The sequence below is a fragment of the Protobothrops mucrosquamatus genome, unplaced genomic scaffold (genome assembly GCF_001527695.2).
Source record: "Protobothrops mucrosquamatus isolate PMUCROS unplaced genomic scaffold, P.Mucros_1.0 scaffold1605, whole genome shotgun sequence".
Lineage (NCBI taxonomy): Eukaryota > Metazoa > Chordata > Lepidosauria > Squamata > Viperidae > Protobothrops > Protobothrops mucrosquamatus.
The window spans coordinates 34,040-51,891 of NW_015387768.1; the positions used below are offsets into that span (position 1 = coordinate 34,040).

The 17,852-nt window shown below is 39.9% G+C and overlaps 1 protein-coding gene across 1 annotated transcript; it reads left to right on the plus strand.

Moving 5' to 3' along the window:
* Positions 1 to 151: 151 nt before the first annotated feature.
* On the plus strand, positions 152 to 15,081 carry LOC107293398 (guanylate cyclase soluble subunit beta-2-like; the record flags this gene model as incomplete). Its single annotated transcript, XM_029285396.1, has 15 exons — positions 152 to 235; positions 723 to 796; positions 1,410 to 1,504; positions 2,998 to 3,158; positions 4,148 to 4,244; positions 5,202 to 5,484; positions 6,120 to 6,129; positions 7,143 to 7,295; positions 8,390 to 8,606; positions 8,864 to 9,184; positions 10,762 to 10,910; positions 12,232 to 12,378; positions 13,535 to 13,689; positions 13,899 to 14,024; positions 15,072 to 15,081. Coding segments are annotated over exons 1-15 (2,082 nt in total), but the record flags the coding sequence as incomplete, so codon positions are not given.
* Between the last annotated feature and the right edge of the window lie 2,771 nt (positions 15,082 to 17,852).

Consider the following 17,852-nt stretch of genomic DNA (forward strand, 5'->3'; position numbering starts at 1 on the left):
TGAGTAGTACAAATGTGCGTAGAGCATTCTAGGCTGCAGGATGTGTTCTGCCCTGTGACCCTTCACTGTTGAAGACAGGCGCAGGCTGTTGGGGATGACTCTGTGCTGTCTGCATCTCATACTGAAGCACAAATGGTTCCTGTAGTCTGCAATGTTTTCTGGAAATCTGGTTATTAAGAAATGTTCCATGATTTCTGTGCTGAATTATCGTAACAAGAACAGCAAAGCTAAACAAGTAAACATATTTTGATTTCAAAATATGCGTCAATACTCGTGGGAATTCGATTCGCTCAGTTTCCCCAACCATGGCCATTCAAAGTCTCTACTGAAATTTAACAGGCAGAAGTCAACACAGCCTTCCCTATGGACCCTCCTATCTACGTTCACCCGATATTTAAATACTGGGTCCTCAAGCTTTTATAAGGAATAAGTCACCTGCACCAAGAAGAACAGTCCTACCTAGTGTGACATAACCGTGTCATGGTAAGTCTTCTTTCCAAGTCTTCTCTTTGGGTAATGGCATATGGCTGCAAGGATAGCAGGATAATTTATCAAATTAAGTAATTGGGGGGGGGGATGGCCAGAAAGAAGCTCCTTCTCACATAATATTAGTACTCCACATAAAATAACACAGCTTGGTGGAACGTATGCATATGCAATGTTATGTTTATACAGGACATTCATGAGAATTTCTCTGCCCCTTCCTTTTTCTCTCTCTCTAGTATGGGTTTATTAACTCCTGCCTGAAGTCCCTCCTGGTAGAGAAATTTGGTGAAGAAACATGGGAAAAGCTCAAGTAAATATTTATACCCCCACAGCCTTATCACTAGTAAAGCAAGAACATGGAACCAAGGAGATACCTGTATTCCAGAGGATGGGTTGGGTGCATTTAGGACAAGAGTCTGTGCTTCAGGTTAAGAGCAGGATATAATCCACATTCATTTCTGCCACAACCCATTTATTATGTACAGTGCTTTTTTTCTAAAAAAAAAAAAAAAAGGTGCCGGAACTCACACTTGTCATACAACCCGCCTTGCCTACCCTACAAGGTTCCATCCAAAAAAGGTGCCGGAACTCCGTTCTGGGCGTTCTATGAGAAAAAAAGCCCTGATTATGTATTGCTACAAGTCTCTTTGATGTTAATGTATAAGCTGACTTTGTAATTGCCCCACTAGATTCCAAAACGTAGCAAGCCATAACACTGCTTTTGGCTAAGGGGGTTTAACTTTAAAAAAGAATGGCTTTCAGACATCTCTACCCAGTTAATTGAGTAAACTATTTGGAGTCAATTAAATCTTGCACTCTAAATATCTGTAAAATGTTTTGCTTTAGCCAAATAGGACAAACCAGGTGGCAAATTGTGTTCCATATTCATTTTATATTAGATCTTTTCTTTGGTATTGTCACAGAGCCCAGGTTGGAACTGAAGACACTTTTATGACATATACAGTGTATGATGATTCTTTGACTGTGAAGTTGGTCCAAGAAGCCTGCAACATGCTAAGTACTGAGATAATTACAAGTTTTAATTTACTGTTTGCCAAGAAATAGTGTTATTCCCGCTTATGGATGTGGTAGGAAGAATTCTGAAGCTATCATCATTTTAAGGCTATATAATGTTAAGCAACGCTGTAGTCAGTGATCCCAGATAAATTTATACTTATCTACTCTTGCACATCTCCCTACAATTATCTCTTAAAACTGTAATAACGATTGAATTAGAATTAAAGTATTTTAACACTGCTTTATTTTGTATTTTAACACATTTGTAATCATTTGTCTAACAGCTCTAACAACCTAGAAAATTAGTTGTGTGTCTTTTAGATTTCACGTAATGCCTTATTTTACTTCTACAGTTTAATTCGTTTTATTCTAATTACCTTATATAATTGCATATAGTTCTGGTCATTGACTATAACAAAGATATTTATTTCCTTTCTTACAGGTTTTAGTAATTATTTTCATTTTTTAAAAATCCTTTTTCATTTTATATTTTAATTACATTTTAAAATATTTTCTCTTCTGTTTAATTTGATTCATTTTGAGTTGAATTTTTTCCTACAGTATATTTCTGTTCCATCATGGCATCGTTTTAAACCTCAAGAGTCCTGCAGTTCAGTCCTTTGTTTCCACAAAATTAATTGTCTGAGTTCAATACTATTAAACAAATTAATTTAAAGGAGCTTAAATTATTGCAGTCTGTGCTGCTCTCATATTACACTAAATTTCTTCCTTTTCATCATAGTAACATATAGGAAAAGGACTGGCAGATAAACTATGATTTGTTTTCAAGTACTATCTTGCAATTTGGAACTATGGGTTGCACTTGGTTTACTGATTGCAATATTTGTTTGTTATGTCGATTAACACATGAAAAGTTCCTGGATTATTATTTTTTTGTTTTGTGCCCAGCTGTGCCATCTCAATTGTCTTAATAGAGCTGCCTACCAGGTTATGTAAAGTTTCAATGCCACTATTAAATTCAAAGATGATTTTATCAAATTGAATCTCTGAAATAATTTCAAGAATCAATGGACATTGTGCACGTATGCACATATATTTTGCTGAACAGATAGACTTTTTACATTATGTGTCTTCTCTCTTTGAATCAAGTTAACAGTTGCTGGAGATTCTAACTCAGTTTGGATCCATTATCAGACTAGATGCTGGCTCAGGAATTCTGGGAGTTGAAGTCCACAAGTCATAAAAGAGCCAAGAATAATAAGGCTTAAAAAAGAAAAGTCCTTAGTCAACTCTTAAGAGCCCTTGAATCAAATTGTAAATGTGAATCTCTTCTTAGGCTGGTCAGGCACTTGTGTTGCAGATTTTATTCCTGGATGGAGGAACTGAATGAAGTCTTGAAGTTGTGGTATCACCAAGGAAGGTATCATGGAAAGAGAAAGCAAAGCAGGTTCATGAGAAAAGGCACATACTTTCTGCTGTGCCATTATATACATGCCAGTATTCTAGAATCTGCTTTTTTTTTTCCCCATGCAGAAATGCCAGAGGAGGCAGTGCTGAAGCTTTTTGGGCAATATTTTTTTAATTTCTGCAAAACATCAGGATATGATAAAATGTTACGGACACTAGGAGGAAATTTGATGGAGTTTATTGAGAATCTGGATTCCTTACATAGCTACCTTGCTTTGTCCTATCAGGTACCTGTTTTTTGTATTTTGGTGTGACAGAATAGACAGTTTCAAACTATTGTAGAACAAGAACAGAAAAACAAGTGAGTAGCATCTTCCCCATTAAACCAAAACTCATTTAAAAGTTCAAAGGTGACAGGTTGGTCCTGCTATAAGAAACTTACTGAAAAGATACACATTTCTATTTTCCAAAATTTTGTAACCTATCCTCTTTCTTATTGCAATAAGCTTACTCTGCCTTCATAGAGCTACCTGTAGGACATGAAATATAATAGATGCCTAGACTAAAACACTTTGAATTCCCAGTGGGCCATGCATGTTTTCCAGGAATTTGGGGAATTATAATCAGAGGAAGGCTGAGCTACTGTTTTCATTATAATTGTAAACGTCTTGCATTAATACTGAAATGAAGCAATTGTAGCCAAGGGATAGAAGGGTCATTTACATGAAAAATGTTTCTTTCTGCCACTGAATTATTTTAAAATAGAAATTAATTACCTTTCAGTTCATGTCATAGTCATTCTCAACTGTGACAAATAATTTTTACAGGCACTAATATGCCTCAGCAGTGGGCGTATTTAAGAAAAAGTATGAGAAAATGAACAGAAGGAGAGAGCTTTTTGTGTACAACTCATTGTGAAAAGAAAATTGGAATAAAATTGCATATAACACGAACAGGTCCAAACAGTTATGAATCAGAGTTTGATTCTGTTACTGAAACATGAGACATCCTCCAATGTTTCCAGTACTATGAACAAATCTCAGATATAAATTGTCAAGTTCTTATTCACCAACAGAAAATCATCCCCCATGCCTTTGTCATTCTGCAATTTGCATTCCTTCTTTTGCTATTCCTCTACGTTGGCCTTTGGATTATATATTGAATGGAAAGAAAATTGTGCAGCAAAGATAAAATTGAATTTTTAATGCGGGTGGGTATTAGAATAGGCTCTAAGGAGTTTTGGAAGAAAATGAAACAGATTTTTGTCCTTCCCTAGAAAATGAATGCACCATCATTTCGAGTGGAAAGGAAAGATGGGATAATGCTCCTCCACTATTATTCAGACAGAAAAGGCTTGTGTCACATTGTCCCAGGTACCAAGGCACCATTTCCACAATGGAATGTATATTATACGACCTTTCCATAGGTATACTGAGCATTGGAATTGACTACTTGGGCCAGGGTGGGTGGGTTTGATGGGATTTCTTTACTTAGCTCAATAACCCCTGTGACCTTGACATAGCTGTTCCACCCTTCCCCTCTATTCCAAGTCTTATGCCCTTGCATAAAGGGCCCCCTATTTGTGCCATCGATTTTTTAAAATGTTTTAGAATATAATTTGGTGCAAATGTGATCATTCATAATTATTCATTCCAATAGATACTTTTTAGAGGNGGGGGGGGGGGGGAAGGCAGATGGAGAGTGGGATGTTCAGATATTTACAGAGCAAAGCTGAAATCAGATTAAGTCACCTGCAACCAGTTGTTTGATCAGCAACCTTAGTACTAGGTCTAAGAAAAAAGCTCTAGAACAGGGGTGTCAAACTGCCAGCCCATGGACCCGACGTGTCACATGGAAGCCACTCCCACTCCATTGCCGGCAATGGCAAAACAGTCCCGATAAATTGCACAACGTCATGTGACATCGTGAGTTTGACATGTCTGCCCTAGAATGTTTAGTTTGTTTGTGTGTGTGTGTTATAATTAAAACTATTATTATATGCTGGGTTTCCAGTTTGTTAAATTCTATCTCATCCTGCTAGAAATCCTCCCTGAATCCTAAGAAAGATTCCCATTTCTTTCTCATGTTTTTGGACTTAACTGCGAAGCTTGTTAAGAGGTTTGAATAATTTTCTTGAGCAACGAAGAACTTTGGAAAAACAGTGATGGGGGAGAAAATTGCTCTAAACCTGAAAAGCTTTTAAAAGCTATGTGGCTGTTATTGAGAGAAAGGGATAAGAAACTTTCATGAAGTTTCTTAAGAGCTGAGCCACTTTGGAAGGGTTTCACATATTGCCCTAAAATAGGTTGTTAATTTTTTTTCTTACATAGGAATTATTGAAGCAGTAGCCAGAGATTTCTTTGATTGTGAAGTGTCCCTGGAGATCCTTGAACAAAATGTAGAAGAGGAGCGCACTGGGAAGAAGGAGCATGTGGTGTTTTTTATTTTACAGACAAATGGGACAGTGAAGCCCAACATCGAGAAACAAGCAATTTCTGCATGTGAAGATGGGTCTCAGAAGGACAAAGAGGTGATGATGTTTCATTCTATAGAAAGAGCAGAGGAGCTGATACAGAGCAGAAGAAATAGGGACATTTCTAAATTATGGGCTGTGTTCACAAATCATAGGAAAACTCTTTTGGAGATGATTTAATATATCATTTTCTTTTCAACAACAGGATGCGGTTTTTCAAAAAGAAAAGGAAAAAACTGCTGAGCGGAAGGTTTACTGTGATGTTTTGAGACCTGCGGTTAATTCTAAGGCAGGTAAGTTAGTAAATAAGTGATGGATGAAATCTGGATCTCAAGAATACAAGCAAAAGTCTTGAGTTTGCTGAATATGTGCAGTATTACAGAAAAAGATCAGATGAGAGGATGTGGCTGATTAACAAGACAAGAGTTGCATAGTTTTCGATAGAATGCATCCTCAGTTTTATGGTACCGTTTATAATTGCTCTATGTAGCAACAAATTACGGCTGGGATGGTCCAGGAGAAGGGCCTTCTCTGCCCTGGCTCCTGCCCTTTGGAACATCTTGGCTTCCATCCTTCTGACCTTCTGTAAGGGCCCGGAGACCTGGCTCTGCCAGATGGTTTGGGTACCCAATGGGGGAGCATCACAGTGGAGGTGAGTGATGAATTAAGAGGTAATCCCCCCTACCCCTGCCTCCTGGGCATCCGGATCCCTCCTTCTCTGTCTTGTGACAATAATTTTATCTTGATTGGGAGTTCTATTTTTATTCTTTAAAAGATATTTGTGTGTTAAGGTTTTAAGATTTTAATGCTGGAAGCCACCCAGACTTGACCACTGACTATGAGATGGGTGGCAAATAAATTCAATAAATCAGTAAATAAATGTCTCCATAGAATTGACAGTAGTAAAAGATGATGTTTTTATGTCATACAAAGGGCTAGCCTATCTAGCACACTTGTCAAGTCTGTCGTGTGATTTTAAATACTTGGGAATCTGAATACTCAGGAATGTCATGTTTCTTTTAAAAAAAAAAACCTTTTATTCCATTTTTAAAGCTGTCCAAAATCATGCAGTTCATTTCTGCAGAAAACTCAGCCGATTCAAGGTCAAGCTCCAATTTATGTAGGCTAGCTTTTGTCTTCTTCCATGTAACCAAAATAACAACGATCCAAGTAAAGCAGCCGTCCCCAACCTTTTGGCTTGGTAGCCAGGTGGGGAGGAGGGGAGAGGGGATGGTTTTGTAGGAGTGACAGGTGTGTGCACCCACTGCTTTCACAAATGGAGCTTCGTGTACAAGTGCGAGCACTCGCCGGTTGTGCAAGTGGAGCTGCATACACAAGCGCACTCACTCACCATTCACATAGCCTGGTTCCGAACAGGCCGAGGCCTGGTAGTCGGCCGTGGCCCGGGAGTTGGAGACACGTGAAGTAAAGGGAGGCTACCTTTGCTCTCAATAGAATCATAGGAACTACAGATGCCAGTCCATTTCAAGTGAAATTTATCAAATTTGGAGGGATAATTAAGGAAATTCTGTTTGAATGGTTGAGAAAAATACTAATTCAGGGAATTAACTTTACATGCGAAAGGGAGAGCCACTGGTGCTCCATTTTGTAAAAACAGAGATCTTGCACCACACCGACCTCAGTGCAGTTCTTTGACAAAATGATAGCATTATTTCAATTGATCACTGAAGTGAAAGATAAGCAAATATAAAGTGGAAATTAATCCAGAAATTGTCCGCAAGACCTTCCCAAACGGATGTCTTCTGTTAGTCGTGCTGGCTGGGGACTGGGGGATCAGGTGGGAGAAGGCAGCAATCTCCAGGAAAAAAAATGTTTCTTTTCTACAGGAAACCTTCTACATACCTTTGAGCCATTGTTCCCCGAGCGGCTTTGGCTTGACAAGAGAACCTTCTGCCACGCATTTCCTTTCCACCTCGTGTTTGATGAAACAGTAAGGAAACTTTGGGATGGATTCTTTGGACTTAACCATTCAGCTAGAGCAGTAATGGCGAACCTTTTAGAGACCGAGTGCCCAAAAACCGGCCCCTCCCCACCACCCCTGCCCACCCTTGCTCCGCCCCCTACCCCTGCCCACTCTGCCCCAGCTCCGCCCCCACCCACAGGGTCATCCACCGCGTCTATGGTCTGCCGCAGATCACCCAGGCGGCCCAGCAGTGCTATGGCAGCCACGCCTTCCACCTGCACCCCACAGCATCAACTGCGCGCAATAGAGAGCAAGGGAGGTGTCATGTCACTGCTGCCCGGCTACCATGTCCTTGGCTGCACTGGTCCACATGGGCCATGCTCGAGGGTGACTCTCGGGGGGGGCTGCTGGTGAGGAGGGGGCCATGGGAGGAGGCGGGGCTGGGGCGATGGTACGCGTGCCCACAGAGAGGGCTCTGAATGCCGCCTCTGGCACCCGTGCCATAGATTCGCCACCATTGAGCTAGAGGGTGGGCTGGTGTGGGCATGCTTAGTCGTTTCTATTAGACCAACACTTGCTGCAACAGTACATAAATTATTAAAATTAGTAAAAATATGTAAAGTCAAGGCAGGGCAGTCATGCAGGTGATGATTAGGCTTGGAAAAAATGGCTATCATAACTTGCAAGGTGTGAGACAATGATATTGAGATGTTACTAGAGGCACTGTTTGGGAGCAAGGTTTTTTTTAAAAAAAATAGATAAAATAGATATTGTAAGAATTAAAGGCTTAATGCATTACTTTATTTACCATTTCCTTTCATCAAAAAACTGAGAACTCATATAGTTATTTTCACTGGTATGCTAATCATATACCAGCATTATAGAAGATGCCTACAACCATTAAAAAGGAAGCTGAGATTGTGTGCAAGTGGGAAGTTACTGACTGTTGTGTGGGCCCTCACAGAATCCAGTCTTAAACCCAGTTTTACAGTGATATGAAAAATATGTTTCAAATGGCTCCACTTTAATTTTCCGGTAATGTTTTGTTACCCATTGTTTCTGAAGAAGGTTTAAAAAGTCTTTTTTTAGTTATTGAAATTACTTTTTAATTCTGTCCTCAGCTGAAAATCAAACAGGCCGGTGTAAATATTCAGAAATTTGTACCCGGATTGCAAATAAGTGGAACCAGATTAGATGAGTATTTTTCTATTATTCATCCACAAGTCACATTCACTATTTCCAGCATAAAAAAGTTTATCAACAGCCAGTTTGTTCTCAAGATAAGGAGAGAAATTATGTCCAAGTCAGTGAAGAAACGGACTGCGCTGAAGCTCAGAGGTACAAATTTTCTGTGAACTTTTGAAATTTAAGAAAAATAGAAGGAGGAATAAAATTAGCATACAGTAATCCTAAATTCTAAACCCCAAATAAAAGAGGGTATTGAAGCATTTGCAAAACCTGTGAAATCTAGACACTAGGCCCACAGAATTTATAATCTTCACATTCAGTTTACTGACAGTTATCTAGATAAGATACAGATAATTCATAGGTTAAGCCTAATGGAAAGCATTGTATAATGTGTTTATTTGGAAAAGGACAAATGATTTGGATGGACTGCATTCACAGCATGATTTACTTGTGCTCACCAAAGCTCCGCAGTTTAGATGAGTTAGAAGAACAAGAAATGCACCTTTCTGACATCGCCCAGCATGACCCAACAAGAGACCTCATCCTCTTCAACCAGCAGCGGCTGGCAGAGATAGAACTATCCAACCAACTAGAGAGAAAAAAGGAAGAGCTTAGGATTCTCTCTAAGAACCTAGAGATAGAAAAGAAGAAATCGGAAACTTTACTCTATGCCATGTTACCAAAACATGTGGCTAATCAGCTGAAGGAAGGCAAAAAAGTCGAAGCAGGTATGGCCATTTTATTATCTTTGATTATCAAATAGAAAATGGCATGTCCTGGAAGGGTAAGGACTTCAACTGAATATCTGGAAACACTCCCTTCTAAGCTAAGATTTTGTGTGCTTGGACTTGGTTTGCATAGAGATCTGGTTTCCTGGGAACCAAGTAAAAACAGGACATATATTTAGCACACAGGTATTTTCCACAATGTTTACTTTACAGATAAGTACAAAACTACACTATGGGCAGTCTCCATAATTTTAACAAAAATGATAATAGCCATTGGTTTGACATACACCTTGTTGCTTCAAAAGGGTGGACATACAAACATGACTTTTTTCAAGATCATTCATCTGTTGTCTAGGGATTTACATGCTATTACTTACATTATTAGACCAATTGTGTGTGTTTCTAAACTTTGTTGTAAACTAGATTTTAGATAAGGTGACCAACTTTTTTACAATGAAAAGGAGGACACAAATTGAAGAAAAAAAATATCGTACATAAAAGAAACATTTTATTCATTGCAACAATAATACAGAATACACTATAATATGATAAATGCAGAGTGGGCCCCGCGGCTCCGAAAGCACCAGCTGCGCCGGCTCCGGCCCCGGGGGGGCAACCCACCGTCGACATACCCCACCTGCAGCCGCCCCGCCAGCACCACCGCCGCCCCTGTGCAGCCCCGTGTAGAGCGGGCCCCGCGGCTCCCACAGCATGGGGCAGCCGGCCGCCACCACGTCACACCCCCGCCCGCAGCAGCCCCGCCTCCCCTGCCTCTTACGCCCGCATCCATTATTGCCCTAGTAGGGCCGAAGATCAAGAGAAACTTACTGTGGCGTTGCCGCTCCAGTCTCCTCCAGGTATCTTCGGGACTAATTAGGAGATGGTGTAGTTGGGTAGCAGGGAGGGGTGCAAAGTTCCTGCCAATTCGCCTTCGCTGCAGACAACTTGCATGTGCAAAATTTGCCAGCCGCGCTCAGCAGCAATTCCTATTGGCTTTCGAAAGCCAATAGGGGGAGTAGCACAGCTCATGCAAAAGTTGAAAAAAGAACATCAAAAAAAGGTGCCGGAACACCATTCTGAGCGTTCTATGAAAAAAAAAAAGTCCTGCAGATTAGTCTTCAAATATTGAAATGGAGGACATGTAGGAGGACACTTTTCGAGGGAGGACAGAACTTACAAAAGGAGGACTGTCCTCCCTAAAGGAGGATGGTTGGTCACCTTATTTTAGAAGGTGTAAAGGAAAGGCTTTCAGACTCGTGTGTTCTGAAATGACACAAGAATTTGTTTCTTTGTCAATCAACTTATTTCAATAAAGCCTAGCATCTAAACCTCTGGGGTCAATCCATCAATATGCACACCTTTACAATATATTAATGATTGAGAGGTCACATATGCTGCGATTTTTTTTCCAGCTTTTAGTAGGATTCAGGCAAGTGGCAACAATAGTTAAAGATCATTTTCGATTAACCATTGTTGGACTTTTTGATTGAGTATTTTATTCTTGCCATATTAAAAACCAAAAACAGAGAAGCTGTTGCTTCTGAAAATTGACTATTCTTTTTTTGTTTATTCCCCAGGAGATTTTGGCTGCTGCACAATACTTTTCAGTGATGTCGTGACTTTCACAAACATCTGTTCTGTCTGTGAACCTATTCAGATCGTGAACATGCTTAATTTAATGTATTCCAAGTTTGATCGACTGACTAGCATCCATGGAGTTTATAAAGTAAGTGTGGCTGATGTTTATAACATTTGCTGCTGTCTTTTGCAGCCCAAGGGCATATGATGAATGGATGGATAATTTTAGATTGGCAGCAAGAAGGGAGAATGAATCCTGAAAACCACAAGCTTCCTACACCAACTTCAAGACTAGACATTGCTTGGTATAATTTAGCAATTTTCTGGCTTGCAACCATTCCCTCCACTTTTCCCTTCCTGCAAAGAGATTGATCTGCTCTCACAGCCATCCCCAACCTGGTACCACCCAAATACATTTGGATTGGAACTCCCAGAATTTCCAGCAATTGGCCAGACTAGCTGTTTAATGAGATATTTTTGGTTTGAATTGAATTAGTTGATTTTAACAAATGTTGGCAACAGTTTTTTAATTTAAAAGAGCCGTGGTGGCTCAGTGGTTAGAATGGAGTATTGCAGGCAAACTCTGCCCACAGCCTGGAATTCGATCCTGACCAGCTCAAATTTGACTCAGCCTTCCATCCTTCCAGGGTTGGTAAAATGAGGACCCAGATTCTGGGGGCAATTTGCTGACTCTGTAAACTGATTAGATGGTGCTATAAAGTACTATGGGGCAGTGTATAAGTCTAAGGGCTATTGCTACTGCTATTAATGTTATTGCAATCACATGTGAATGGAAAGTATAAGATTGGGAAAGACATGGATAACTACTATATATAATGTATTTTTATTGATTAGCCAGGGCAATCCGATGTCTCAACCACTGTTTGCTTAGTGGCAAATGAAATATACCTGTCTAGCTGCATCAGTCAGCATTTTGACATTTCAGAAACTCAAATCCTTTCTCATATTTTTAATGTACTTGAGTTTTTATAGTTAATTTCTCATCAACAATATATTGAGCACTAACTACAATCTCAATAATCCACTTACTGAATATTATATTTCTCCATCAATTTTCCCCATGTTTTCTTTTCTTTCACCTGTTCATTTGTCCTTTTTTCTTTTAGAAATTATTAATAAATAGAAGATTTTTTTTTAAAAAAAGAAAGCATTGTAGTAAGTAAAATGAACGATTCCCCAAGTAAAATGAAAGAAATAGGAGTAATCTGCCTAGATTATCCCCACGGTGACATAGGCAGCAAATACATTTATTAAATAAAATAAATGAATAAGGAGATATGATTGCTATGTTCATTTACAGAACTTTTGGAAGTTTAGTTCCCATTAGCTCCAACTAGCAGTGGAATGTAAGAGTTGCAATACAAACATCTGGCGGGCACCAGCATGCCAGCCTAGGCAAATGGTTGGTGGGTGTCCATGCGTACTTCACTATGCATCTTGCTTTATAGGTGGAAACCATTGGTGATGCCTACATGGTTGTAGGAGGAGTTCCAGTCCCAGTTGCCAGTCATGCTGAAAGGGTGGCTAATTTTGCCCTTGGCATGAGAATTGCTGCAAGAGAAGTTATGAACCCTATTACCACTAGACCTATACAGGTAATTCATAGTTTTAAGACTTAAACAAAAGAAAAAGATCAAGCCATCTCACATGCAGCAGAGAGAAGAGAGAATGATCATAGCAGGCACCAATTGTTTTCTTCTTCCTTTCCTGAAATGGTCTTCTTTTATATGGCTACTCTATCTGCTAAATGTTGACGTATCATATAAGACAGAGTTCTCCAACCTTTCTTGGTTGGTGGGCCAGAGGGAAAAGGAGGGGGAAGCATTTTATGCGCGCACACACACCAACTGAGTAGACGTGACGCAAACGGGGCGGTGCTAGCACCCACATGACGCTCACTAGCACCGCCCAATTTTTGCCACGTGGGTGCTAGTGCCACCCCATTTTTGCTGTGTGGCGCCCCATTTTTGCTGTGCAGTACCCCGCTTTTGCTGCGTGGTGCCCCATTTTTGCCACAGGGTGTCCTGTTTTCACTGTACAGCACCCCGTTTGCGTGGCAGCAGCCCTAGCACAGGTTGGGTGAATGCGCGCACTAGCCAGCCTGTCCCACGGCCCAGTGGCCAGAAGGCCATAGCCCGGTACTGGGCCACGCCCATAGGTTGGGGACCCCTGATATAAGGAATAAGTCTCTGGATTTGTTTGTTTTCATCCCTCAGTTCCCCTTCCCTCCTACAGGCATTTCTTAAATCAGGAGCCTGCTGAGTTTATTTTTTCTAAATTTGAGTAGAAACTACTCCCAATAAATAACTGCCAAGACAACTTCTGTTCAACCAACTAAAATCACTAAATATAAGCAAGGCAAGCTTTTCATTTCCTCAATATTATTTAAAATATTTATTTGAAATATCTCTGTGGTGTTTTTAATGATAAACCCCTTCTAAGGTGGCTGAGATACATAAAAAAGAAAGAAAACATTAATAAAGCCCCCAAATTATGAACAATATGTAACAAATCTTAAAACACAAAATCAATCCCTGTTCCAGATGAGGGCCCTGATGGGACAATTGCAAGGGAAAGATTATTTATATAAATGGATCTCTGACGTCTTCTTCATGAGAAATGGTAAGAAACACACACACCCAAAAAGAGTTAAAAGAATAATTTGGTTTTCTTCCAGAACCCACTAAAGGAATATATTTCCACAAGAACCTCTTCTACACTGTGTCTTGCATATTGTGTTTCTCTCAACAGATTAGAATTGGGATACACACCGGACCAGTGTTGGCTGGTGTAGTTGGGGAGAAAATGCCCAGATACTGTTTATTTGGTGATACCGTCAATACAGCTTCCAGGATGGAAAGTCATGGATTGCCAGACAAAATCCATATCAGCTCCACAACATTCAAGTAAGTAAGGGCTTGCAATGAAATATCAAATCCATCAGACAGGAACTTGACTGTGCCAGGATTAAATCTCATAATCTGCTCTGCATATTGTGCTAAGCCAAAATATGGTTTGTTGGCTTATAACTTTGTACGGTGCTAGCCAGCTATGGCCAGTTAGCAGTAAGTCATGAACTCTATATGTTGTTCTTGTTGTTTCTTGCCCTGCACAGAGCACTTCCTCCTCAAGTGTTTGAGATAGCAGAAAGGGGAAACATAGAGGTGAAAGGCAAAGGGAAAATGTCAACCTATTTCCTGAAACAAAATCTCAGTGCTACTGAGGATGAAATAATGGGACGGCTTGAAGAGACTTCTAGGAATGTTCCTAGCAATGGTATGTAATATAATATGTGTGTATGTGTTGTGTGTGCTTGCATACATGTGTGCATGTGTACGTGCCTGTGTGTGTGTATACAGGCAGTCCTCAACTTACAACTTACAATTTACAATGGCACTGAAAAAAGTGACTTATGGCCATTTTTCATACATGACTCTATCCTCATGGTCCCGTGGATCTACATTTGGATGCTCGACAATTGACTCATATTTATGATGGTTGCGTTGTCCTCGCGTCATGTGATCACCTTTTACAACCTTCTGACAAGCAAAGTCAATGGAGAAGCCAGATTCACTTAACAGCCATGTTACTAATTTAACAATTGTAGTGATTTACTTAGCAAATGTGGTGAGAAAAGTCGTAAAATGGGACAAAATTCACTCAACAAATTTCTCACTTAGCAACAGAAATTTTGGGCTCAACTGTGGTCATACGTTGAGGACTACCCGTACACATACATCAGAGATGTTCTTACTATGAGTGTCTTCCTCAACCTGTTGTAATGAGATTTTAAATTTCAACTGCCAGACTGATCAATGGGAATATTGCAGCAGTAGTCCCACCATAGTTGGAGGATACCAATTTAGCAAAAATTTGTATATCCCCCAAGCAATGTCTTTTACTGTAATTCCGAGGCTCAACTACCACTGATATTCTGAAAAGTCAGTCCCGTCTCATAATTCTACAATCGCATGTCAGAAAATTGGAGGCCCATTTACAGTACACTGACAGAATTGTACTGTATGTACTCAAGAGCAGGGCTTTTCAACCTTTTCACCCATTTTACCACTTTTAGGATATGGCAATATCCAAGTACCACCAGTCGCCTAGCAAGGTGTCAATATGAATCAGTTGCCAAGCATCTGAATGTAAATCACAAGACCCTGGAGATGCTGCAACATTCCAACTGATTGGCGCTTCTTCTGGGCTCAGCAGAAGTGCCAGGATCAGCGCTGAGCTCCAGCTGGAGCCTGGTGCTGATCCTGGTACTTCCACTGAGCCCTGACAGCCCTGCAGCTCCAGCCATCTCTCGCTCAGGCTTGTGCAGTGCTGCCACCGGTTCAGCTCATTCCCCTCCCCCGCTACTTTTCTAGGATGGTCACGTACCACCTGCCAGGTGCCAATGTACCACAGGTGGTACCCGTACCACTGGTTGAAAAGCCCTGCTCTAGAGGTTTCCATCTCAGCAATCAAATACGATTAGTTTTGAAGAAAATCTGTCAAGTCTCTTATCTACCTTAACCTGTTCTATTCCTTGCCCTGGTAACCATTCTTTTTGCTTCTGATACCATTCAGTGTCATTACAAATATATAGCAGAAAGATATGGGCTAATCCATGGTGGCGCAGTGGTTAGAATGCTGTATTGCAGACTAATTCTGCTGACCGCCAGGAGTTTGATTCTCACCGGCTCAAGGTTGACTTATAGTGGGATGTGATTGGCAAAAATTGACTTGCTGGAAGGCCTCCATTTATTATAGATACTATGTCTAATTATTACATATTTAAAAACTTTATTTCTGGAACCAACTAGATACAGTAATCCCTCAGATTTGATGACAGAATTCCCAGTAGCATTCTTCAGTAGTATCTCATGAAAACGTGTATAGTATGCTCAGTGTATGCAGGTGGGGGAGGGGGTTAGGCATTGATGGTCACATGGTGGTACACTTAGATCAGATTCCCTATGATTTTTACACTGTGCATCTGTCTGATTTACTCAGGAGCCATTTTAGGCCTGCTGCTGCTTATCATAGTTCCATAGTTTGGAGAAGGAATCACAAAGAACATGTGGTCTTTTCCAGCGTTATACCTGTAGCAGCATTAATCTAGGAATGAGGAAATTTAGAACCTGGGGATTTACTGCATCTAAATGAACCTCCCCTCTCTTAGTCTAACTCACCTCATTGGGGACTGTCAAAATATTGGTGGAAAAGTAGAAACAAGCCGTCCAGCAGCACTTAAATCATGGTTATAATGAGAAAATTGAAAATTATTTCTAAGAATTTCTATGTTACAAAGCACGCCAATTTCAGGGGACTCCCTACTTCTTACGATCCTATATTCTACAATCAATTATTAAGGAACAGAGAGAACCATTCTTTTCTATTGGCATAAAGTATAACATGGATATAACCGTTGGGTTGTTTACATATTTGAGTTTTGTAAGTTGCTTTTTTTGTTTAGATACACACACTTGCAGGTTTGAGAGGAAAGAACTGAACTTGGTCAAGCAGTTACATGAACTTTACTATTATTGTTTATGAAAATAGCAATTCTCACCTATGAAAACTGACAAGGGATTAGCAGGGGGCGATCCATAGAATGGCTAACAAACTGGTTCTGGCCACAGCTCAAACTTTAATGAGAATATTCCAAATTGTTTTTCTCACACCTTTGTTCTCCCTCTGCCCCTCCGATAACCTATTAGAAGCTGAAAGTTGTCATGGAGAACAATCACAAGAGGAAAAAGAATCATTGCTTTCAAAACATCTTGGCGACAACCACACTCCTTCAGCACTTTGCATTCTCTTTTAGAAAAGTTCTGCCATTACACTGTGGACTTTCTGCGAGTTCTGGTAATTTTCTCACCTTACTCAGACTTAAAAAGTGATTTATATAATTGGTACTGGACCCCCGATAGACTAGCAAAAATGTATAAAGGGATTTCTAATAAGTGCTGGAAATATAGTCAAAATCCAGTTCATTTTATTGTATGTGGTGGTCTTGCAAATAAGTGAAAACACACTGGATATAGTTGTAAAAGGGGAGACTTACTGGGGTTTTTTTGGGGGGAGGGGGGTTGAGCAGCCAGGGTGGATCCTACATATTAAATGTTAAATTTACTGTATTTGATCAATTTGTCCTCCTTTTTTGTACACTATTTTTTTTCTTTTTTGTTGTTGCTAGTGTTGAATGTATGTTTTGTTTTGTTTGTTTTTCTTTTTTACTTTTTATGATAATACATATTTTAAAAAGTGGTTTATATAATGTGACGCTTCATTTTTCTTACCTTTGAGCATACATGCAGCTGCGAAGATGGGAGAAACCACTCTTTCTGCTTCTCTCAATACAAAGAGTCTGCTAATATTACCTTATTCTGTTGCTGGGAGGACTTAACAATGGTGGTGGTGGTTGGGAGAGGGAAGTTATATACTCTATTGTAATTAATACGATGAGGAAGGAAATCTGGTCTTACTGTTTACCTACTTCAGAGAACAGAAAAGTCGTTCTCTTTGGCGCTCCTCAGAAATTGCAAACTGAATTTCCAGTTCTGGGGATAGAATGGAAATTTTGAAAATATTTGTAGGAAGATTTTGGAAACTCCCTCCTTCAGGACAGAGCCCCCGTTCTTTGGTCTAAAGCCATTTATTCACACCACAGATATCTTGTTTGTCATTAAACAGAAATGAAACAAACCATTCTTGGCTCTTTCTGTAAGTGACTCATAATTTGCCTTGAGCCTTGGCTAATTCTATTCCCGGACTAGGGATTGTAAGGATGACTTGATATCACAGTAGTTAACTTCACCTCACATTTCCTGAGAGGAAATCTATGTGCTGCTTATCATTTATCCTTTGATGTCCACGGTAGGGAATTGCATTTTATTGATTGTTTATTTATGCATCAAATTTTGAAACCGCCCATCTCCCTCATAGAGAGACTCTGGTAGTGTATAAATAAAATATGAAAAAAATAGAACTGTTTATAAAATTTAAAAGGAAGCAAAAAAGATAAAGATGAAATTCCATTCTGGAAATTGATATGTCAGATACTGTCCCCCCAACAGCA